Source organism: Elephas maximus, chromosome 7 (assembly GCF_024166365.1).
Source record: "Elephas maximus indicus isolate mEleMax1 chromosome 7, mEleMax1 primary haplotype, whole genome shotgun sequence".
Taxonomy (NCBI): Eukaryota; Metazoa; Chordata; class Mammalia; order Proboscidea; family Elephantidae; genus Elephas; species Elephas maximus.
This window is the reverse complement of record NC_064825.1, coordinates 52,121,777-52,142,244: the sequence shown is the minus strand read 5'-3', so window position 1 is coordinate 52,142,244 and position 20,468 is coordinate 52,121,777. Positions and strand designations below refer to the sequence as shown.

Sequence of the window (20,468 nt, the reverse complement as noted above, 5' to 3'; positions counted from 1 at the left end):
ACCACCCCCAGCCCCAGAAAGACCCCCACCCCCATCCTGGCCTGGCTTTCAAAAAAGGCACGGGGGACAGGAAGTGCTATTTATACCCTCGAGGCCTTGTAGGACAAGGGCACTAACTGGTGGCCAGAGGAGAGAGGGCTACCAGAGGGAGGGCTGACCTTGAGGGGAAGGGGCGGGGAATGCCCAAAAAAGGCTAAAAAGCAAGATAATCAGAGGACTGAGAGAAGTAGACAACCCCAGGAAAAGCAAACCACCCACAAACATGAAAAATATTCCCTGACTTTAAACCACAGATAACTCTGAAAGTTTGCCGTGTCCCCACACTTCAGTCAGGTCAAACAGATGCTGCTGTCTCCATTTTGAGGATAAAAACAATGATGCTCAGGGAGGCTGAGTAACTTGCCCAGGGTCACCCAGTGGGCAGGCAGCGTGGCCAGAATCTGGCTCAGGTGTTGAACAATGACTCAGTGTCTGGGCCCAGCAGAAAGGGGAGTCTGATCCTTGTACACCCTAGAGTGGCCTGGAATCCTGAGGACCAACCCAGGGCCCTGTCTTCTCCCTGGCTGTGGTACTCACCAAACTCTGGGGGCAGTCGTGGAGGCTTTGGGGGGATCTCAGGAGGACTGGGCGGTGGAGACGGGGGCTGGGGAGGCCCCTGGGGGAGAGTGGACGGAGGCTCCTCAGGCTCTGGCTGGGGAGGAGATGACAGTGATGGCGGCAGTAACTCTTCCTCCTTGGAAGGAAGGCTGGAACAGAACAAAAGTTGGGCACCAAGGGGTTAGCTCGGTGTGGCTGAGTTACTGGGCCAGTGTCACACAGCTAGTAAGCCACAGAGCCAGGACTCAAACCCACTGAGCTCCCAGCTTACCTGAGCTGCAGCAAAGCACTTGCAGACAGAAGCCCTCCTACACCCAGCCCTCACTCCCTCACCCAGCACCCTTCCTAGCTCCCCAAAGCCTAAGGAAGCAAGCACCCTCTTTGGCCTGTATAAGCTGTGTTGTTGTGACGTCACCTGTGCCCAGTGCTCTAGCCACATGTGTCCACTGGCTACTGCTCTTGAGAATGGATAAAGATCAAAATTTGGGGGGGTGGGGAATCTCAGCTGGGGCAGTCAGGGAAGGCTTCCTGGAGGAAGTGAGGCTTAAACTGAGGTTTTTAAGGGTAAGAAGGCATTAGTTGGCGAGAGAAGTTGGGGTGAGATTGAAATGGGCATTGAGGCCAAGGGCATAAATCAGAGCCTCAGAAATCAACTCCTGAGGCTCTGAGTCATGGGTTTCTGTCTCAAGACCACCTTTTCCCTTGCCTCAGACTTGGATATTCCCCTCCTTGGTGCTCCTCAGACCCCCAGATCCCTCAAACTCACTTCATTGCATCACACTCCTCTTCTACAACACGGCTCCTCATCTCTGCTACCACTCCCACCTTCCCTGGCTCCCTGAGGCCAGGCTTGGGTGCTTCCCAGACCCCCCAGTCATGATGCTTCATTCTGTCACACTGTTCCCTGCAGGTGCAGTGTCTCCTGAAGGGCTCTGACACATCAGGGACTCGGCCTCTTAGCTCCTGTGCGTCATGAGGCAAGCATCTAGCCTCTCTGGGCCTCTGTTTCCTCTTCTGTAAAATGGGGACTATATTACCAACCTGGCTAGGTGGCTGGAGGATTAACCAAGACAAAGCATATCATGTACCCAGAAACAAGATGCTCAGGGACCACCAGCGGAGCCCTGGAGGCCTGGTCCCACCTGCTGTCCCTCCCAGGGTCCTACAGGGGCCAAGCCGGAGCATCAGAGAGGGCAGCAACTTCTGCCACTGGTTATTTTCACCTGGGGCTGTTGCCCAAAGATCCTGGCAGTGATTGACAGTGTGTGGCTACCGCAAAAGCAAGCAAGAGTGGGACGAGAGCAGCGGAGTTTGCTGGGCATGATCATGGGGTCAGGCTTTGTGCCTGCTGTTGTCTCCATCAGGGATACTCTTCTCCTTGATCTCTGTCTAGGGAAGATCCACTCATCCTTTAATTCTAAACTCATGTCTACCTTCTCTGAAAGCCTTCCCTGACGTACTTCCCTCTATCCTCCCCACGGCCCTGGCCGTGCTTCCCTCCATAGTGAGCCTATAAAAAAAAAAAAAAATACAAAGGATTAAAAACAAAAACCCAAACCAGTTGTTGTCAAGTTAATTCCAACTCATGACGTCCCCGTGTGTACAGAGTAGAACTGCTCCACAGGGTTTTCAAGGCCGTGACCTTTCCGAAGCAGATCACCAGGCCCTTCTTCCATTCGAATCACCAACCTTTCCATTAGTAGCCGAGCGCTTAGCCATCTGCATCACTCAGGGGTCCTACAAAGGATTCTAGATAACTTTTTTAAGCATCTCTTTTGGACCAGGATGTGAATTCTGACTTTTGACTCCACAGTCTATGTGCTTTTTAGGGCCCGTGGCTATTTCCATCTCACTGTAATTGTCTCTCCACATATGCATGTGTAAATGGTTACCAAACCCTTCTGGGTGAGAACTTGACCTTCAGGTGGCTTTCTAGCTCTGTTCCCCTAGAAACTTTCTACAGGAGGTGTATCAACCATGTTACTAAGCAACACTGCCTTTGGTAAAAACGGCCTGATTGGGGAACTGCATCTGAACCGAGAGAAACTATAAACAAGACTCTACACCTGAGGAAGAAGCCATAGTTTTGGGCTTCCGTGAGGGTGGTGACTCGTAACTGGGCATATCCCTTGCAACGACCTGAAACCTGGCCACGAAGTTCTTATAAGAGACTACTGGCTCCTTGGGGCAAGCAGTTTCTAAGCCAGGGTGGCTCCCACACCTGTCCACTAAGAGTTTCATTCCCTCACTCCTGCGATGTCCCTGGGGGGGGGCACAGAGAATGCTCCTGGATGGCTGCGTGGACTGTGGCATGAATTGCTACCAGGACGCCCACAGGAAAGAATACCTGACATGGCTCTACTATCAAGCTGTTTTCCACCGTAACTACTTCTAAGGGAATCGGATGCCAAGTATAGTCAATGGTAGTCTTGAGGGTCTGAATGCTCAGCAGGACCTAAGAAGACTCCCTGGTAGGCACTGCACCAAGCTGTCTCCCCACTTGACCCTGAAACTCTTTAGGGTGGGGGCAGCATCTGATTTGACTCTGTATCCCCACAGCCCATCACAGGGCCTAGCTGATTCAGCAATAAGAGCATGTTAAGGAGGGGTGGGAATGGAAAAACACTAAATAGACAATAGATAAGAGGTTAAAAAAAAAAAGAGCATGTTAGATGAGGTGGATGGGTGGGTAGGTGGGCAACAAATGAAGAGAGGGGTGGAGGGATGGATGCACGCACGGTTAGGTAGATGGGTAGGTGGGCAACAAATGAAGAGAGGGGTGGAGGGATGGATGCACGCACGGTTAGGTAGATGGGTAGGTGAGCAGATGAACTGATGGATAATGGGTAAGTGGGTAGGTAGGTGGATGGATAGGCGGACAAGTAAGTGGGTAGGTAGGTGGGTGGGTGGATAGGTAGATAGGTTGATCGTTAGGACTGGGAGGAAAGTAAATGAAAAGGTGAATGATAACGAAGTGGCTGAGTGCCCGCAAACACAAGAATATGACCTGGACAAATCCATGCCTAGGAGTTGGCCCAGCTGGTCAGGTGCAATGTCCTTGGGGACTTGTTGACAAGCAAATCAATCCATTACACTGCTGCCTCCCAGAGCTTAAGAGGAAGGGGCTCTTGGGAGCCAGGCCTGTGATCAGCTGGGAGCTGAACCTCAAGCTTCCTGGGCTGGGCCAGTCAGACTGTGGTCTAGAGGAGGTGAGAACAGCCTCTGTCCCTCCAATGCCAACCAGGGCTGAGGGGCCTAGCTCCCAAAGCTCCCCAGGGCTGGGCCAGGGCTGAGGGGGAGGTGGTGGCAAAAGAGCAAAATCTGCCCACCTGCTCCTCCTCATCTTCAGGGCCCAAGCAGCATCAATCCTCCCACCTGGGGCACCCTAGTCCATGCCCCCATCACTGTCCTCATCCTGGAAGGTGTCTGTCCATCCTTAAGCCTGCCTCCCTAGTCTGTGGGTTCCCTGAGGCAAGCTCCACATTCATCTTGTTCATTTGTATCCCCAGTACTCAGCAGGAATTTATAAATGCCTGAATTAATTATCCTTATTAATTAATAATAGTTATAAACAGATGAATACCTGGACCAGTGAATTCTTATTAATTAATAATAGTCACACAACTATTGTTAATCAATTATGTAACTAACAAGAATAGTTAATCCAGGTATTCACTTATTTATAAATCCCTGCTGAGTAAGGTTTCCAGGTGGTGCAAATGATTTGTGTGCAACTGCTAACCAAAAGGTTGGCAGTTTGAACCCACCCAGCAGCGCCACAGAAGAAAGGTCTGGAGATCTGCTTTCATAGAGATTACAGCCCCAAAAACCCTATGGAGCAGTTCTATTCTATAACACACGGGGTCAGCATGAGTCAAAATCAACTCGACAGCAACAGGTTTGGTTTTGTTTTATATGACTTATTTACTCATCCCAAAGGATCGATAAGGTAAGGATTATTATTATCTCCACTTTACAGATGAGGAAACTGAGGCACAGAACCACTAAGTAATTTGTCCATGGCCCCAAAGCTAGGATTTGAACCCAGGCAGTCCAGCACCACAGCCACAAGCTCAACCACCAGCAGTGAATGAGGCTATGGCCAGGATCTGAGGGCTTCTGTGACACCAGTATCCTCACACTGGCCATGTGGGCTCGGGATCTAGGCCACTCTGGAGCTGACATTCTGTCCGAGAGGGGATGCAATCACAGCTCTGACGGCTGTGGTGACCATGGCGAGAAGTGCAAACTGATGCAATGGGCTCCTCTCCCAGCACAGCCTTCCCAGGCAAGAGACTGTTCCAAGAAGTGGAAGCAAGGAGGTCCCTCATAAGCCTCTGGGCCCCACTCTATTCACTGCCTCCAGGAAGCCTCCTGGCTGACCTCAGCCTACTGCAGGGGATCAAATCCTGCTGAGTCAGGCCAGGCCCAGGAAAGGAGAAGTGGTATCCGGAAGGCACAGTGTGCTGGAAAACCCCAGGGGAAGGAGCAGTGATCCCCTACTGAGGCCAGGGTCTCCAGAGTCCCCTCCCACCCTATGAGAGCCCCAGCTGCATGCCATAAATGCACGCTCCCAGGTTTTTGCATATGCTGCTCCTCCTACCTGGAGTACCCTCCCCTGTCTGGCTAACTCCTACTCCTCCTTCAAAGGGGCCAAATCGGAGTCCCCCTCTCCACTGCAAGCCTCCACACCTAGGCTGAGCTGGGACCTCGTCGGGGCTCCCCCCAGGCTCCATGCTTCCCATCACTCAATATAGTTGTGTCTGTCAATATTTGCTTCACAGAGCTGACCTCAGAGGACCAAGGGCCCAGGCCTACACCCCCTCCAGGAGTCAGAACCTTTGCCCCAAGATGTCACACAGGCCTCTGAGGGATCTGGGCCCAATCTCAGCCTCTGGACTCTAGATAGTGGGGCCAGGAGGTGGGGCCAGGCCCAGTGACCTGGGGACATCTTTCTCCTACCCTGACCTCCCCTTTCCACAGGGGCAAACTTTCCCAGCTGTCCACTTCCTCGTTTGTGCCCTGGCCTGCTCGAGGCCTGGGCCTCAGTCCTTGCCCCTTGCTTCCTCCATGGTTGCCCTTGCCCCTCCTCCTCCATCATGAGGCCCAAATGTAGGCCCCCTCCTGCACTCCCCTGGTTCTGCTCTGTCCACCTCCGCCCACACCACAGCACAGAAAGCCCTTCTTAGAGTCTCGCTTTCTAGAATATGTTATCTGCAGACCATCTCTCATCTCAGCTTTTGCACATGCTGTGAGCCCCTTGGGCCAATTCCTCTCTGTGCCCTTGGCACCGGCAAGCACAGGTGAGCAAATGACCACAAGCACACTGACATCTTGACCACTGGTGGTCAGCCGCTCCGCCACCCCTCCAGGCAGCAGTACCCACTGAACCTGGAGCCCACCCTCACAACCAAGGCTTCACCCAGCCCTTGGTGCTTCTCCCTGGAACAAAAGCTAACACTTGCTAAATACCCACTATGTGCCAGGCATTCTGCTAGGGGCTCTTCCTCACTTAATCTACACAAAGACCAAGTATCATCGATTCCATTGTGCTCATCGATTTCATTGCGCTACCTCCTCCAGGAAGTCCACCTAACTGCTCCCTCTAAACTCACACAGCCTGTTTGGGCCCTTCCTGGCACTTCTACCACCAGGTCTACACTGAGCTTCCCCACACGCCAGCCCTGCCATGGGGGGCAGGAGGAAGCAGAGGCCGGATCCAATGCCAATCTCCCATGGCAGCACCAAACTTCTGGGCCTGGTCCTGTCCTGGTTCCTGAGGACGGCAGTAGGAAGCTTAGCCCTCAGGGACCCCTCCCTAGTCCCCACCCCAAGTGCCCATCTTAGGGCTGGCCTGGCAGGAGAGGGTACAGGTATCCACTGGGCCCTATGGAAAGACAAGCCGGAGGCACAGGGCAGGGCTGGGAGGGCACCTGCTGCACAAGCAGGACCTGGTTAGAGTCCTCTCTGTGTCCCCCATGACCAAAGCACAGCGTTGCTGAGTTCACTAGGGATCTACAACTAGCGGGAGGGGAAGCTAGCCCCCACACTCCAGCCCAGGCCCCAACTCCACAGGTGGCACCTGCCACACTAGCAGCCCTGGGGAGGAGAGGTAGGAACCAACACTGGCTCCACATCAATTAAGTGCCAGCCCTCTGCATGCTTCCCCTATGACCCTGGACTGGGGTGCCGGGCCAGGCAAGAGCTGCCCAGATCACAATACCTTTGAACTTAACACTGAGATATGCCTCCCTGAGATTCCCCGGAGGGGTGAGGAAATCAGCACCAGGTCCCCAAAGGGCTGAAACCCTACAGAAGAGCAGCCTGTGGGACAGAGTCCAGGAAAGGCCCAGAAAACAGGCACCATGAGCTCCCAGTGGACTCAGGAGAGGGGCTTATGAAGAATTAAGATCTGGAAAAACAGGGGAGAGGGAGTGAAGAGAGGAGAGAGAAGGAAGAGGCCAGAGGAAGAGAGAAGTGGAGAAAGTGAAGGAAGAGAGAAAATTCTGAAGGCAAAAAAGAGAAGGGGGAGAATACCCTAGAAAAGCCAGCCTAGAGGTGACTGACAGACAGGCAGGGACTGCTGCCCTCCCAGGCCCTCAGCTAGAGCCTGTCTCCCACCCGCCTCACAGCCCAGGCTGCCCCTCGCTCACCCTCAGATGCCTGCTGGGTCCTGGGCCCAAGGCCTCACACGGCTCCGGCCAAGCGGGCTTAGGGTATGTGCGTGTATGTTGTGTGTGTTATGAGCCTGTCTGCACAAGCCTACAAGCAGGCCTAGGCTGGTCCCGGGGACAGCCTGGCCCCTGCTCGCTGGGCGTGTCTGAGGCCCAGTGTTTTCTGGGAGGTGTTTGGGTGCAGGTATGCCTCTGCACATCTGTGATTAGTGTCTCTGAGTGTGTGTTAATCACTCCTCCGAGTGTGTGTGTGGGTTTCTGTGCGTAACTCAATCTGTCTAGGAGAGTGAGTGTGAGTGTGTGTATCTGTGTCTAGCTCTGGCCTCCTCTAGGCTTCCTGCTCTCCGCCTCTCCCCCACCCCCGCCCCCCTCTCCCCTCCCACCCCTGAAGCCCCAGGGCCAACACACACTTCCTGAAAACACTGAGAAAGAGAGAAAAAAGTCACCCAGAATCCCCTGGGGCAGAGACTTCCTCCCCCCCCCCCCCCCCCCCCCGCCGCTACCCCACCCTACTGAAAGCTGGAATGGGACAAACACTACCCTCAGTGCAGTCTTGCTGGGCTGGAAGCCCTGGACCTGGCTGGTCCTGGCAGTGGCCTCGAACCCTCTCCAACCCTGCAGGGAAGCCCAGAAAGGCTAAGAAGCTCACTGAAGGGACCAAGTTCCGCCCCGGCAACAAGTGACAAGCCCTCAGGAAGACCAGGGATTGGCTGGGCTGCAAGGCAGTCAGACATGGGGGGAGGACCTTCAGTGTGACTTCCCCTGGCAGCTGCCTCCCTGAGCAAATACTCCACTCTTCCCCTAGCTATTTCTAGGCATCCAGGTGCCAGGAGGAAACAGAGGCCAAGAACAGACTGGGAGAAACTTTGTGGCGTGATCTTGGAAGCCCAGATCAGAAATAAGCCCTCTGCTGCTCTCTGGAAAGCAAGCTCAGAGGGTTCACTTCTGATGCTGTTGTTAGGCGCGCCCCCAGTCGGTTCCAACTCATAGCAACCCGATGTAAAACAGAATGAAACACTGCTGGTCCTGCATCATCCTCAAAATTGCTGCTCTGCTTGAGCCCATCATTGCAGCCACTCTGTCAATTGAGGGTCTTCCTCTCTTTTGCTGACCCTCTACTTTACCAAACATGATGTCCTTCTCCAGGGACTGGTCCCTCCTGATAACGCGTCCGAAGTACATGAGACGAAGTCCCACTATCCTTGAAACTAAGGAGCATTCTGGATGTACGTCTTCCAAGAGAGATTTGTTCATTCTTCTGGCAGTCCCTGATATATTTGCTATTCTTTGCCAACACCGTAATTTGAAGGCATCAGTTCTTCTTTGGTCTTCCTTAGTCATCATCCAGCTTTTGCGTGCACATGGGGCGACTGAAAATACCCATGGCTTGGGTCAAGCGCTCCTTAATCCTCAAAGTGACATCTTTGAATTTTAACACTTTAAAGAGGTCTTTTGCAGCAGGTTTGCCCAATGCAATGCATCTTTTGATTTCCTGACTGCTGCTTCTATGGGGGTTGATTGAGGATCCAAGTAAAATGAAATCCTTGACAACTTCAATCTTTTCTCTGTTTATCATGTTGCTTATTGGTCCAGTTGTGAGGATTTCTGTTTTCTTTATGTTGAGGTGCAATTCGTACTGAAAGCTGTAGACTTTGATCTTCATCACTAAGTGCTTCAAGTCCTCTTCACTTTCAGCAAGCAAGGTTGTGTCATCTGCGTATCAGTTTGTTAATATGTGTTCCTCCAATCCTGATGCTGCATTCCTCTTCACATAGTCCAGCTTTTGAGATTATTTGCTTAGGATACAGACTGAATAAGTATGGTAAAAGGATACAACTATGACGCACAACTTTCCTGATTTTAAACTACGCAGTATCTCCTTGTTCTGTTCAAATAACTGCCTCTTGGTATATGCACAGGTTCCTCATGAGCACAATTAAGTGTTCTGGAATACCCATTCTTCCCAATGTTATCCATAATTCTTTATGATCCACACAGTCGAATGCCTTCGCATAGTCAATAAAACACCGCTAAAGATCCTCCTGGTATTCTCTGCTTTCAGCCAAGATCCATTTGCCATCAGCAATGATATCCCTCATTCCACATCCTCTTCTGAATCCAGCTTGAATTTCTGGCAGTTCCCTGTCGATGTACTGCTGCAACTGCTTTTGAATGATCTTCAGCAAAATTCTACTTGTGTGTGATATTAATGATATTGTTCGATAATTTCCACATTTTGCTGATCACCTTTTTTGGATGGGCACAAATATGAATCTCTTCCAGTCGGGTGGCCAGGTAGCTGCCTTCCAAATGTCTTGACATAGACAAATGAGCAGCTCCAGTACTGCATCTGTTTGTTGGAACTTCTCAGCTGGTATTCCATCAGTTCCTGGAATCTTATTTTTCACCAATGTCTTCAGTGCAGCTTGGACCTTTTCCTTCAATACCATCAGTTCTTGATCATACGATCTTCAGCAAAATTTTACTTGCGTGTCATGTCAATGATATTGTTCAATCATTTTCACATTTTGATGGATCACCTCCTGGAATGGCTGAGTGTCAACCAATTATTTTTGTTACAGGGACTCTGTGTATTCCTTCCATCTTCTTTTGATGCTTCCTGCGTTGTTTAATATTTTCCCCCAAAGAATCCTTCAACTCGATGCTTGAATTTTTTCTTCAGTTCTTTCGGCCTGAGAAGTGCCAAGCCTGTTCTTCCCTTTTGGTTTTCTAACTCCAGGTTTTTGCACATGTCATCACAACACTTTGTCTTCTAAAGCCACCCTTTGAAATCTTCTGTTCGGCTCTTTTACTTTATGATTTCTTCCATTCACTTTAGCTGCTTGATGTTCGAGAGCAAGTTTCAGAGTCTCTTCTGACCTCCATTTTGGTCCTTTCTTTTTTTCCTGTCTTTTTAATGACCTTTTGCTTTCCTCATGTATGATGTCCTTGATGTCACCCCACAACTGGACTGGTCTTCAGTCATTTGTGTTCAGTGCATCAAATCTATTCCTGAGATGGTCTCTAAGTTCAGGTGGGATATACTCAAGGTTGTATTTTGGCTGTCATGGACTTGTTTGAATTTTCTTCAGCTTCAACTTGAACTTGCACATGTGCAATTCATAGTCTGTTCCACGGTTGGCCCCTGGCGTTGTTCTGACAGATGATATTGAGCTTCTCCATAGTCTCTTCCTGCAGATATGGTAGATTTGATTCCTGTGTATTCAATCAGGCAAGGTTCACATGTAGTCGCTGTTTATGTTGTTAACAAAAGGTATTTGCAATGATTAAGCTGTTGGTCTTGCAAAATTCTACCATGCTATCTCCAGCATGGTTTCTATCACCAAGACCATATTTTCCAACTACTGGTCCTTCTTTGTTTCCAACTTTTGCATTCCAACCAACCACCAGTAATTATCAATGTATCTTGATTGCATGTTTGATCAACTTCAGACTGCACAAGTTAGTAAAAATCTACATTTTCTTCATCTTTGGCCCTAGTGCTGGGTGTGTAAATTTGAATAACAGGTCATATTAACTGATCTTCCTTGTAGGCATATGGATATTATCCTATCACTGACAGCACTGTACTTCAGGCTAGATCTTGAAATGTTGTTTTTTACAATGGATGGGATGCCATTCCTCTTCAATTTGTCACTTCCAGCATATTAGACCATGTGATTGTCCGATTCAAAATGGCCAACACCAGTCCATTTCAGCTCACTTATGCCTAGAATATCAACCTTTAGGTGTTCTATTTCATTTTTGACAACTTCTAATTTTCTTAGGCTCATACTTTGTACATTCCACGTTCCAATTATTAATGGATGTTCATAACTGTTTCTTCTCATTTAGAGTCATACCACATCAGCAAATGAAGGTCCCAAAAGATTGACTCCGTGCACATCATTGAGACGACTCTACTTTGAGGAGGCAGCTCTTCCCTGCTCGTCTGTTTGTCATACTGTAGGTGGCTTGTGTGTTGCTGTGATACTGGAAGCTTTGCCACCCATATTTCAAATACCAGCAGGGTCACACTTGGTGGACAGGTTTCAGTGGAGCTTCCAAACTACGACAGACTAGGAAGAAGGACCTGGTGGTCTACTTCTGGAAAAACTGGCTAGTGAAAACCTTTTGAATGGTAGCGGAACATTATCCGATATGGTGCCAGAAGATGAGCCCCTCAGGTTGGCTGGTACTCAAAATACGACTGAGGAAGAGCTGCCTCCTCAAAGTCCAGTCAAGCTTAATGACACAGGTGGAGGCAAACTTTTGGGACTTTCATGTCTATGATACTTGTAGTTGAACAAACCAGGTGGAGGCTAGGAGGGTCTTTGTGTCTGCTCCCTCTCTGCTGCGTTAGGTGACTTTGGGCAGATTTCTCAGCATCTCTGGACTCTTTGCAAGTTCCCTACAGGATTAAATAATGGTAGGAGGTACAGACTCTTTGGGGGTGAAGTGGGGTTCTCCCAGGCTAGGCAGAATGGTCAGCCTGCTTCTGAGTGTCCTGGACCCATCCCAGGGTGGGGAGGACAGAACCCTATCCTTGCTCCTTTTCTCATTTGCTTACACTTTGGTCTGTGGCCCAGGGTCCTAGGCCAGACTCATTCTTCCCATCTGCCTCCTCTGCAGGCCTCTCCCTTCTCAAGAGGTCTGGGGTGACATGGGTTGGGTAGCGAGATGAGGGGAAGGGACGTGTGCTGAGGAGCTCAGGGCCCTTTAACCCTGTCACCCGGCATGCGCTGAGGGCAGCTGTGGAGCCGGGTCACTGTGGGCAGCACACGTACACACAGACATACAAGCACCCCAAGTTCAGCTCCTAGCATTATGTAAGCTCATGCAAGAAGTCGTCCATTCACTTATGCAACAAATACTTCCTAAGCATTTACTAGGTGCCAGCACTTTTCCAATGCTGAAAGTTTCAGCAGCAAACAAAATAGACAAAGATCCCAGCCCTAGTGGCACTGATATTCTAGCAGGCTCACTCTCTCGACAGCACATGCACACACATGTACACACACTGCCTCACGCCTGACAGTACATAAATAACACACGTGCTAATTGCCCCCCCCAAACAGCACATGCACTGACATGGTGTTGGAACCCCACCCTACCAGTACACAGACCCCGATGAACTCACACACACCCCACTTCAAGTCACTATTGAAACTTCACGAATCCCTACACACTCGGACATATTAGGGTCACACAATACTACCCTTAGAACCTGCAGAAAGATGTAGATACAGACACATTACTATCCTGACAGCTTACACAAACATGTAGGTGCACACACACAAGCTGCCCCAGGCATATCCTCAGGTTGAGGCACTTCCCTAGAGCATTGTATGCACACATGGTAGACAACCCCAAAATTCCACTGGGGAGCCTGTGATGGGTCTGGAGCCAGGCAGAAATGCTCACACACAGTCACCACAAGGTCTGGTATGAAAGCAAGCCCCCCATCACCAGGGGGTGCGAGCAGGGGCAGGGAGGCCATGGCAGGCGACGATGGAGCAGGGACTCCTGTGAGGGTGGGGAGGGGCAGGCTAGGATGAACAGTCTTCTAGCACGCACCATGGAGCCTTAGGTCGTGGGAAGGAGTCATGGCCCCATCCACTTCACTGCAGGCCAGCCTTCACCTGTTACACACACATGAGGCTCCATCTGCCCCAAGTTTTTCTTTATAGATTTTATACACCCTGAAAGCCTAGGGGGCTAGGACTGCAGATTCCCACAACTCCAAGTGTCAAAGACCCCAGGACAGAGAGTCAGATCTGACGGCCCACTCCCAACTCTGACCTACAGGATAGTCCCAAATTACATGGAATAACTTTCTATAAACTTTTTCAGCATGGAATGAATTTTGGGTCCTCTGGCTACAAGGCCCACTCCTGATCATGGTGACCCGGTCTCCCCCACACATTGGTTAAGCGGCCTGAGTTTCAGACTCAGGCACTGACAGTGAGGACTGATACCCCAGGACCCAGGAGTGAAGACGGGTCTCTCACCCTTCCCAGCAAGTTAGTGCAAATGCTAATACCAGGAGGGCCGCGGAGGGCATCTCACCCACCATTCATTGACCTGATAGGGAAACAGGCCCAGAGGGGCCTCTCCTAACACAGCTAACTGAGCCTGACTCAGGTTTCCTGTCTCCTAAACAGGAATCCGGGAGTCCCTGGGTGGCACAAATGATTAAGCGCTCAGCTACTAACTGAAAGGTTGGTGGTTCGAATCCATCAAAAGGCACCTTGGAAGGAAGGCCTGGCAATCTTCTTCCAAAAGGTCACAGCTATTGAAAACCCCACATGCAGTTCTACTCTGAAACACATGGGGTTGTCATAAATCAGAATCAACTTGATGACAATTGGTTTGGTTTTGGTTTTAAGCAGGAATCCAGGCCACTAACCCCGACTGGGGACTTTGCTTCGACAGCCTGAATGAGCTTCCTAAGGACAGGGCTCTACCTCTTCCCATTGTTCATCCACTCTGACATCCCAGGGACAGGCAGGCAGACAGACATGGGAACACACAAACACACACAGACACACACACAGAGAGACACACAGAGACACACACACACACACACAGGCAGACACACACACGCGCCCGTTCCAGGGGTGGGACTGAAGAAAATTTAACTTACTCCTGCATGCAGAAGAATGGCCACTAGAGGGCGCAATGGTACCAGGAAATGCCAATCTGGGCTCCTAGGAGGATCAACTTTGTGAATCCAGAAAGGCACACAGGCATGCATGAACCCTTTCTTTGCTTCCACGAATCAAACACCACAGCCCTGAACCATTACTGAACATTCTGATCAAAGATCATATAGCAGAATTCTGATCAAAAGGGAGAAAATGCAGAACAGAATTCAAATTCCCATAGACTCCAGACTTTCTGGAGCCAAGGGGGCTGGATGAATCCCTGAAACTATTGCTCTAATATAATCTTTAAAACTTAAGCCGAAAATATCTCCTGAAGTCTTCTTAAAACCAAACGATAATTTAGCTTAACTAGTAAAAAATGTCTGCCTTGAGCATTCTTTTAAGAACTACTTATTCAATAGCACTGGGGTGTTGGGGTATATAGGATCAAAGTGAAAACAGCAACATGAAAGATTAGATAGAAAGCTTAGGGGGCAGTGAGTTTATGTCAGTGGGGGAGGAACAGCTCAGAAAAGCAGGGTGAGAATGATTGCACCAATGATTGAACAACTCAAAGAATGTAACCCATGTCACTGAATTGTACATGTAGAAATGGCTGAATTGGTGTGTGTTCTGCTGTATATATTCTCAACAACAACAAAATAAAAATTAAAAAAAAAAAAAAAGGTCTTGTGGGGTCGGGGGGAAACACCACAGCCCTAGTTTGACCTTTAAGGTCCCCTGACTTAATGCCCACTCTCTAGGTGTGGAAAACCTCCCAGGCACTTCCCATAAGAGCTTCCGAAGCCTGTACTTGGCATCGATCCAGCCAATGCTCCTCTCCTTTCTCTGAGCCTCAGTTTCCCTGCTTGAAAACAGGACACAAATCCTCCGGAAGGTTTGCTGCAGGGATCAGATGAGATCATGTAAACAAAGCACCACAACATTGCCCAGCAATAACACAGACATGGAGACCTCTCTCTGCATATTCCTACCTCTCCCAAGAAGCCTTCCAACATTAGCCTAACTTAGCCCAAGTGCTCCAATAAATCCCCAAGACACCTCTTATGGTAGGTGGAATTGTGTTCCTCAAAAAGATACGTCCAAGTCCTAACCCCTGGTGCCTGTGAATATGACCTTATTTGGAAACAGGGTATTTGCAGATGTAATTAAGTTAAGGATCTTGAAATGAGATCATCCTGGATTTTAAAAATACAGTGAAACCTGTGAGAGTCAGAACTCAACGGGAGTGCCTTGTTTTTCTCAGTCTCGCAAGTTTTCTGCCTTCGACAGCATGCAGTTTTACCACTTTTCTATCTCTTGTTTTAGTGGGAAATATTTCAGCTTTCCTTTTCTGACAGGTTTCCGCCTTACAAAGGTTCTGGCTTTCACAGGTTTTACAGTACCAGATGCCATTGGGTCAATTCCGATTCATGGCGACCCCATGTGTGTCAGAGTAGAACTGTGTTCCATAGGGTTTTCAATGGCTGCTTTTTCTCAGAAGTCAACTGCCAGGCCTTTCTTCTGAGGCACCCCTAGGTAGACTTGAGCCTCCAACCTTTTGGTTAGCAGCTGAGTGTGTTAACCATTTGTACCACTCAGGGCCTCTATCCTGGATTTAGAGTGGCCTTAAAGCCAATGACTGGTGTATTCATAGGAGGAAGGACAGTGAGATCAGAGACACAGCGAAGATGGAGGCGGAAATGAGAGTGAAGCATTATAAGCCAAAGAATGCCACCAGGAGAGGCAAGGAAAGATTCTAGGGCCTTCAGAAGGAGTAGGGACCTGCCAACACCTTGGTTTTAGACTTTTGGTCCCCAGAACCATGAGAGAATAACTTTCTGTTCTCTTAAGCCACCAACTTTGTGGTAATTTGTTACAGCAGCTCTCAGAAACTACAACCTTGAATACATATGCACCCCAGCTGGGTCGGCTTCCTTCAGCAGGGCACCCCAGCAAATGGCAGGAAGAGAGGGCCTCTGTGAAGATTAGAATGGAACATCCACAGAAGTAGGGGGAAACTCAAGAAAATGGAGTACCAGGAGTCAAAGAGGGGAGAAAACAGTTCTAAGGAGGAGACTGGATGAGTAGGATGAGACCTGAGAAGTGTCCCCAGGATGTGGTGGCATTTAGCAGGAGTAGTGGGAAGAGGGAGCCGAGGCCTGACAGAGTACAAGCACCGGGCCCTGGGAGGTCCTGCTCCCAGGTGAGCTCACCCATCCTAGGCTTCCCATTCCCTCCACTCTGCCCCCTGACTCCAAGATGCACCCTGGGTGCCCCACAGCACCTCACACTCACCAGGCCCCACAGTGAACTCCAGACTTTCTCCCAAATCCACTTCTGTCCCTGGGTCCCATTTCAGGGACAGTTTACTATGGTCTACCCAGCCACCCAAGATGGAAAGCTGGAGGCTGTCATAGCTCCCCCTTCCTCTCTACCCACGCCGGAATACCCAGGCCCTGTCCATTTCACGGCCAACATCTCGCTCTAATTCTCTCCAGTCTTATTAACACAGCCTGAGCAGATGCCTCTCACCTGGCCCTGTGCCCAGTCCTCTCCCTGGTCTCCCAGCCGTCCCCCTTCCTCCCCATCAATCTTCAGCAACAGCCAGTCATCCTTTCGGTCCTCAGATGGCATCCAATCACTCTGCTTAAAACCTTCCTGGCTCCCCAGCCTGGCCTTTACAGCACATCCTGCCAGCCCCTGCCCCAAGCCTCACCTGCATTCCCCTAACAGTTGAGCCCCACCATCTGCTCAGAGTGCCCAACAGGGCTTTCCACTTCTGAGCTTTGCACGTGCTGTTCCCTCCACCTGAAGTCGCTTTTTCACCTAGTACAAAAGGCCACAAATTCCCCGTTTACCCGTCAGGGCCCTCTGCCCATGTTCCTCCCGCACTGGATAGCACCCACTCACCTCGTCAGCAGGCGGGGGGGCCCCATGCGAGGAGGCACAGGCGGCACGCTCGGCTCTGCCAAATGCCGCTTGGTGGGCAGTGGGGGCAGAACAGGGTCTGGGGCAGCTGTGGGTGGTGTGGAGAAGCAGGCAGGTGGAAGGCAGCTCCTCCGGGGCGGGATAGGGGGTGCGGCGGCCAGCCCCTCGTCCTCTCCAGCAGAGGGCAATGGTTCAGGTGGAATGGTAGTCTCAGGTGGTGGACGGAAGATGTGGCGTTTCATGGGCACAGGCCGTGGGGTGGGGCGAGGCGCAGGGACTGGGGGTGTGTGAGCGCGGAGCAGGCCAGCCAGGATGCGGCGGCGATGGCCGGGGAGCTGCATGCCCATGTCCAGCAGGCGGGCATCGCTGAGGCCATGGCAATCAGCAGCCCACACCAGTCCATGCTGTTCGAACAGCCCACTGTACTGCTCTAGGTGCAGCGCCCGCAGCCACTCAGCCACCGATAGTCCACCATCCCCAGCCTCTGCCATGGTTCCTGCCAGCAGAGGCCCAGCCGGCAGGGCTCTGTCCAGACCTGCAATAGATAGATGGGCATGAGGTCATAGGCCTGGCTCCTCAGGCATGGTCCCCAGAACAGCATTCCTCTGTGACTCTGCCCTGCCCTTGAGCCTCCTTCCCCATGCCCCATGGGCCAGGCACAGCCAGGCACTGCCAGGTCTCTGAACACAAAGGCTGTTCCCTTGGCCTGAAACCTGCATCCCCCATGGCCTCCTGGCATCCAGCTCATGTGTCTCCTTCTCTAGGAAACCCCCCAGGACCTCTGGGAGTTGATACATGACCACCACAGCATGACTGGTGCTACATCTGGCAGCCTCCCAATGTCCGCTGCAAAGTCCAGGTCAGGGCCCAGTTCCCTCTGAGGCCCTGGTTCCCAGCTGAAGACCAGGCCCGGAGGCTTAGGGAGTATGTGTGGGATTGACGTGCACCACTGCTGGCCCCTTTACATACCCAGTCTGGGGGCTGAGCCCTGTCCCACCCCCGTGCCTGGGGAGGAAGCAGAATGCTCCAGGAGGTGAGTCAACCCAGCATCACACAGCCTCTGGCATCCTGACCCTATGAGTAACCCTTTCCATCAACAACAGGGGCCAGGGGGTCAACGTATAAGGAAAGGCCATTCAGTTGTCCACTCAGAATAGGTTCTGTTGACAACAAAGACTCAGGCTTCATCCTTGCAACTCAAGAGCTCCTAACCAGGTAGGAGTCAAGATATGACACAAAGAGAAGGTGATTAACGATCAAAAACCAAAAATCAAACCCGATGCCATTGATACAATTCCGACTCATAGCAACCCTACAAGAGAGAGTAGAACTGCTCCATAGTGCTTAACCACTATACCACCAGGGCTCCTTATTTACAAATCAAAGGAGAAAAATCATATGATTCTCTCCAGATCCTAAAGAAGCATTTGACAAAACTCAATACCCAGGTTATTTAACACACACACAAAAAAACTTACTAAATAATAGTGTGATACTTCATTAAACCAAAACCAGCACCTTGCTTAATGGGAAAACAATAAAAATTTTCCCTTTAAAGTCAGGAATGAGAAAAGGATGTCCATTTTACCACTATTATTACTTCACATTATTCTGAAAGTTCTAGATAGCTAAAATAAAGAGGAGTAAAAACTAGGAAGAAAGAGATAAAATACCCATTAGTTGCCAACAATATGAGTTTTGAACTGGAAAGCCCAAGAAAATCAACTGAAAAACTATTATAAATAATTTATTTAAGGTAGTTGGGTTCAAAATTAATATAATAGAAACCAATAGTTAAAAGCAATAACCACACAGCAATAAAGAATTTAGTAAGATAGTTGAGTTCAAGATTAATATGACAGAAAGCAATATTTATAAGCAATAATCTGGTAGTAACCAGGAAGAAAAGGTCCAATTTTAAATAGCATCACAAAGTATAAATACCCTGGGTTATAGAATAAATTGAGGATGGAATAGAGAAATTCACAGAATCAAATTTGAGAATGAAAACACATCCTACCAGAACCTTTGGGACACAGCAAAAGCAGTGCTCAGAGGTCAATTTACAGCAATAAATGCACACATCAAAAAGAAGAAAGGGCCAAAATCAAAACATTAACCCTACAACTCAAACAAATAGAGAGCAGCAAAAGAAGTCCTTGGGCACCGGAAGAAAGCAAATAATAAAAATTAAATGACATAGAAAACAGAAAAACAATTGAAAGAGTTAACAAGATCAAAAGGTGGTTCTTCAAAAAGATCAACGAATTCGATAAGCCACTGGCCAAACTGACAAAAGAAAAACAGGAGAGGAAGCAAATAAGCCGAGTAAGAAATGAGATGGGCGATATCACAACAGGCCCAACTGAAATTAAAAGAATCATAACAGAATACTATGAAAAATTGTACTCTAGTGAATTTGAAAACCTAGAGAAAACGGACAAATTTCTAGAAACACACTACCTACCTAAACTAACACAAACAGAGATGAAACAACTAGATAAACATATAACGAAGGAGACTGAAAAGATAATTTTAAAAACTAACACACACACAAAAAAGCCCTGGCCCTGATGGTTTCAACCGGAGAATTCTACCAAACTTTCAGAGGAGAGTTAACACCACTACTACTAAAGGTATTTCGGAGCATAGAAAAGCATGGAATGCTTCCAAACTCATTCTATGGATCCAAACTCATACTATGAAGCCAGTATAACCCTGATACAAAAAACCAGGTAAAGACACTACACAAAAAAAGAAAATTACAGACCAATATCCCTCACAAATACAGACACAAAAATCCTCAACAAAATTCTGGCCAATAGAATTTAACACCATATCAAAAAAGCAATGCAACATGACCAAGTGGGATACAGACCAGGTATGGAAGGATGGTTCAACATTAGAAAAACAATCAGTGTAATCCATCACATAAATAAAACAAAAGACAAGAACCACATGATCTTATCAATTGATGCAGAAAAGGCATTTGACAAAGCCCAACACCCATTCATGATAAAAACACTCAGCAAAATAGGAATAGAAGGGAAATTCCTCAACATAATAAAGGGCATTTATACAAAGCCAACACCCAACATCATCCTAAATGGAGAGAGTCTGAAAGCATTCCCCTTGAGAACAGGAACCAGAAAAGGATGACCTTTATCACCACTCTTATTCAACACTGTGCTGGAGGTCCTAGCCAGAGAAATTAGGTTAGAAAAACAAATAAAGGGCATCCAAATTGGTAAGAAAGAAGTAAAAGTATCTCTATTTGCAGATGATATGGTCTTATACACAGAAAACCTGAAAAGAATCCATAAGAAAACTATGGAAGTAATAGAAGATTTCAGCAAAATATCAGGATACAAGATAAGCATACAAAAATCAGTTGGATTCCTCTACACCAACAAAGAGAATGTCAAAAAGGAAATCACCAAATCAATACCATTTACAACAGCCCCCAAGAAGATAATATGCTTAGGAATAAATCTTACCAGATACATAAAAGACCTATACAAAGAAAACTATAAGACACTACTGCAAGAAACCAAAAAAGACCTACCAAAAAACCAAAAACCAAACCCACTGCCATCAAGTCAATTCCAACTCAGAGCGA

General features: G+C 49.0%; 1 protein-coding gene across 7 annotated transcripts in view; it reads right to left on the bottom strand.

Moving 5' to 3' along the window:
- The window catches only part of ARAP1 (ArfGAP with RhoGAP domain, ankyrin repeat and PH domain 1), a 70,019-nt gene that overhangs the window by 27,300 nt on the left and 22,251 nt on the right, over window positions 1-20,468 (bottom strand). For 6 of the 7 annotated variants that reach the window (XM_049889939.1, XM_049889944.1, XM_049889943.1 and 3 more), the window contains 2 exons: window positions 16,832-17,384; window positions 577-746 (listed from right to left, as the gene is read on the bottom strand). In XM_049889939.1, coding sequence (XP_049745896.1) covers window positions 577-746; window positions 16,832-17,340 — 679 coding nt within the window. In that variant the 5' untranslated portion in view covers window positions 17,341-17,384. Of the gene's footprint in view, window positions 1-576; window positions 747-1,820; window positions 1,897-16,831; window positions 17,385-20,468 lie in introns of those variants that run through there. The other variant, XM_049889945.1, reaches the window with a different exon arrangement.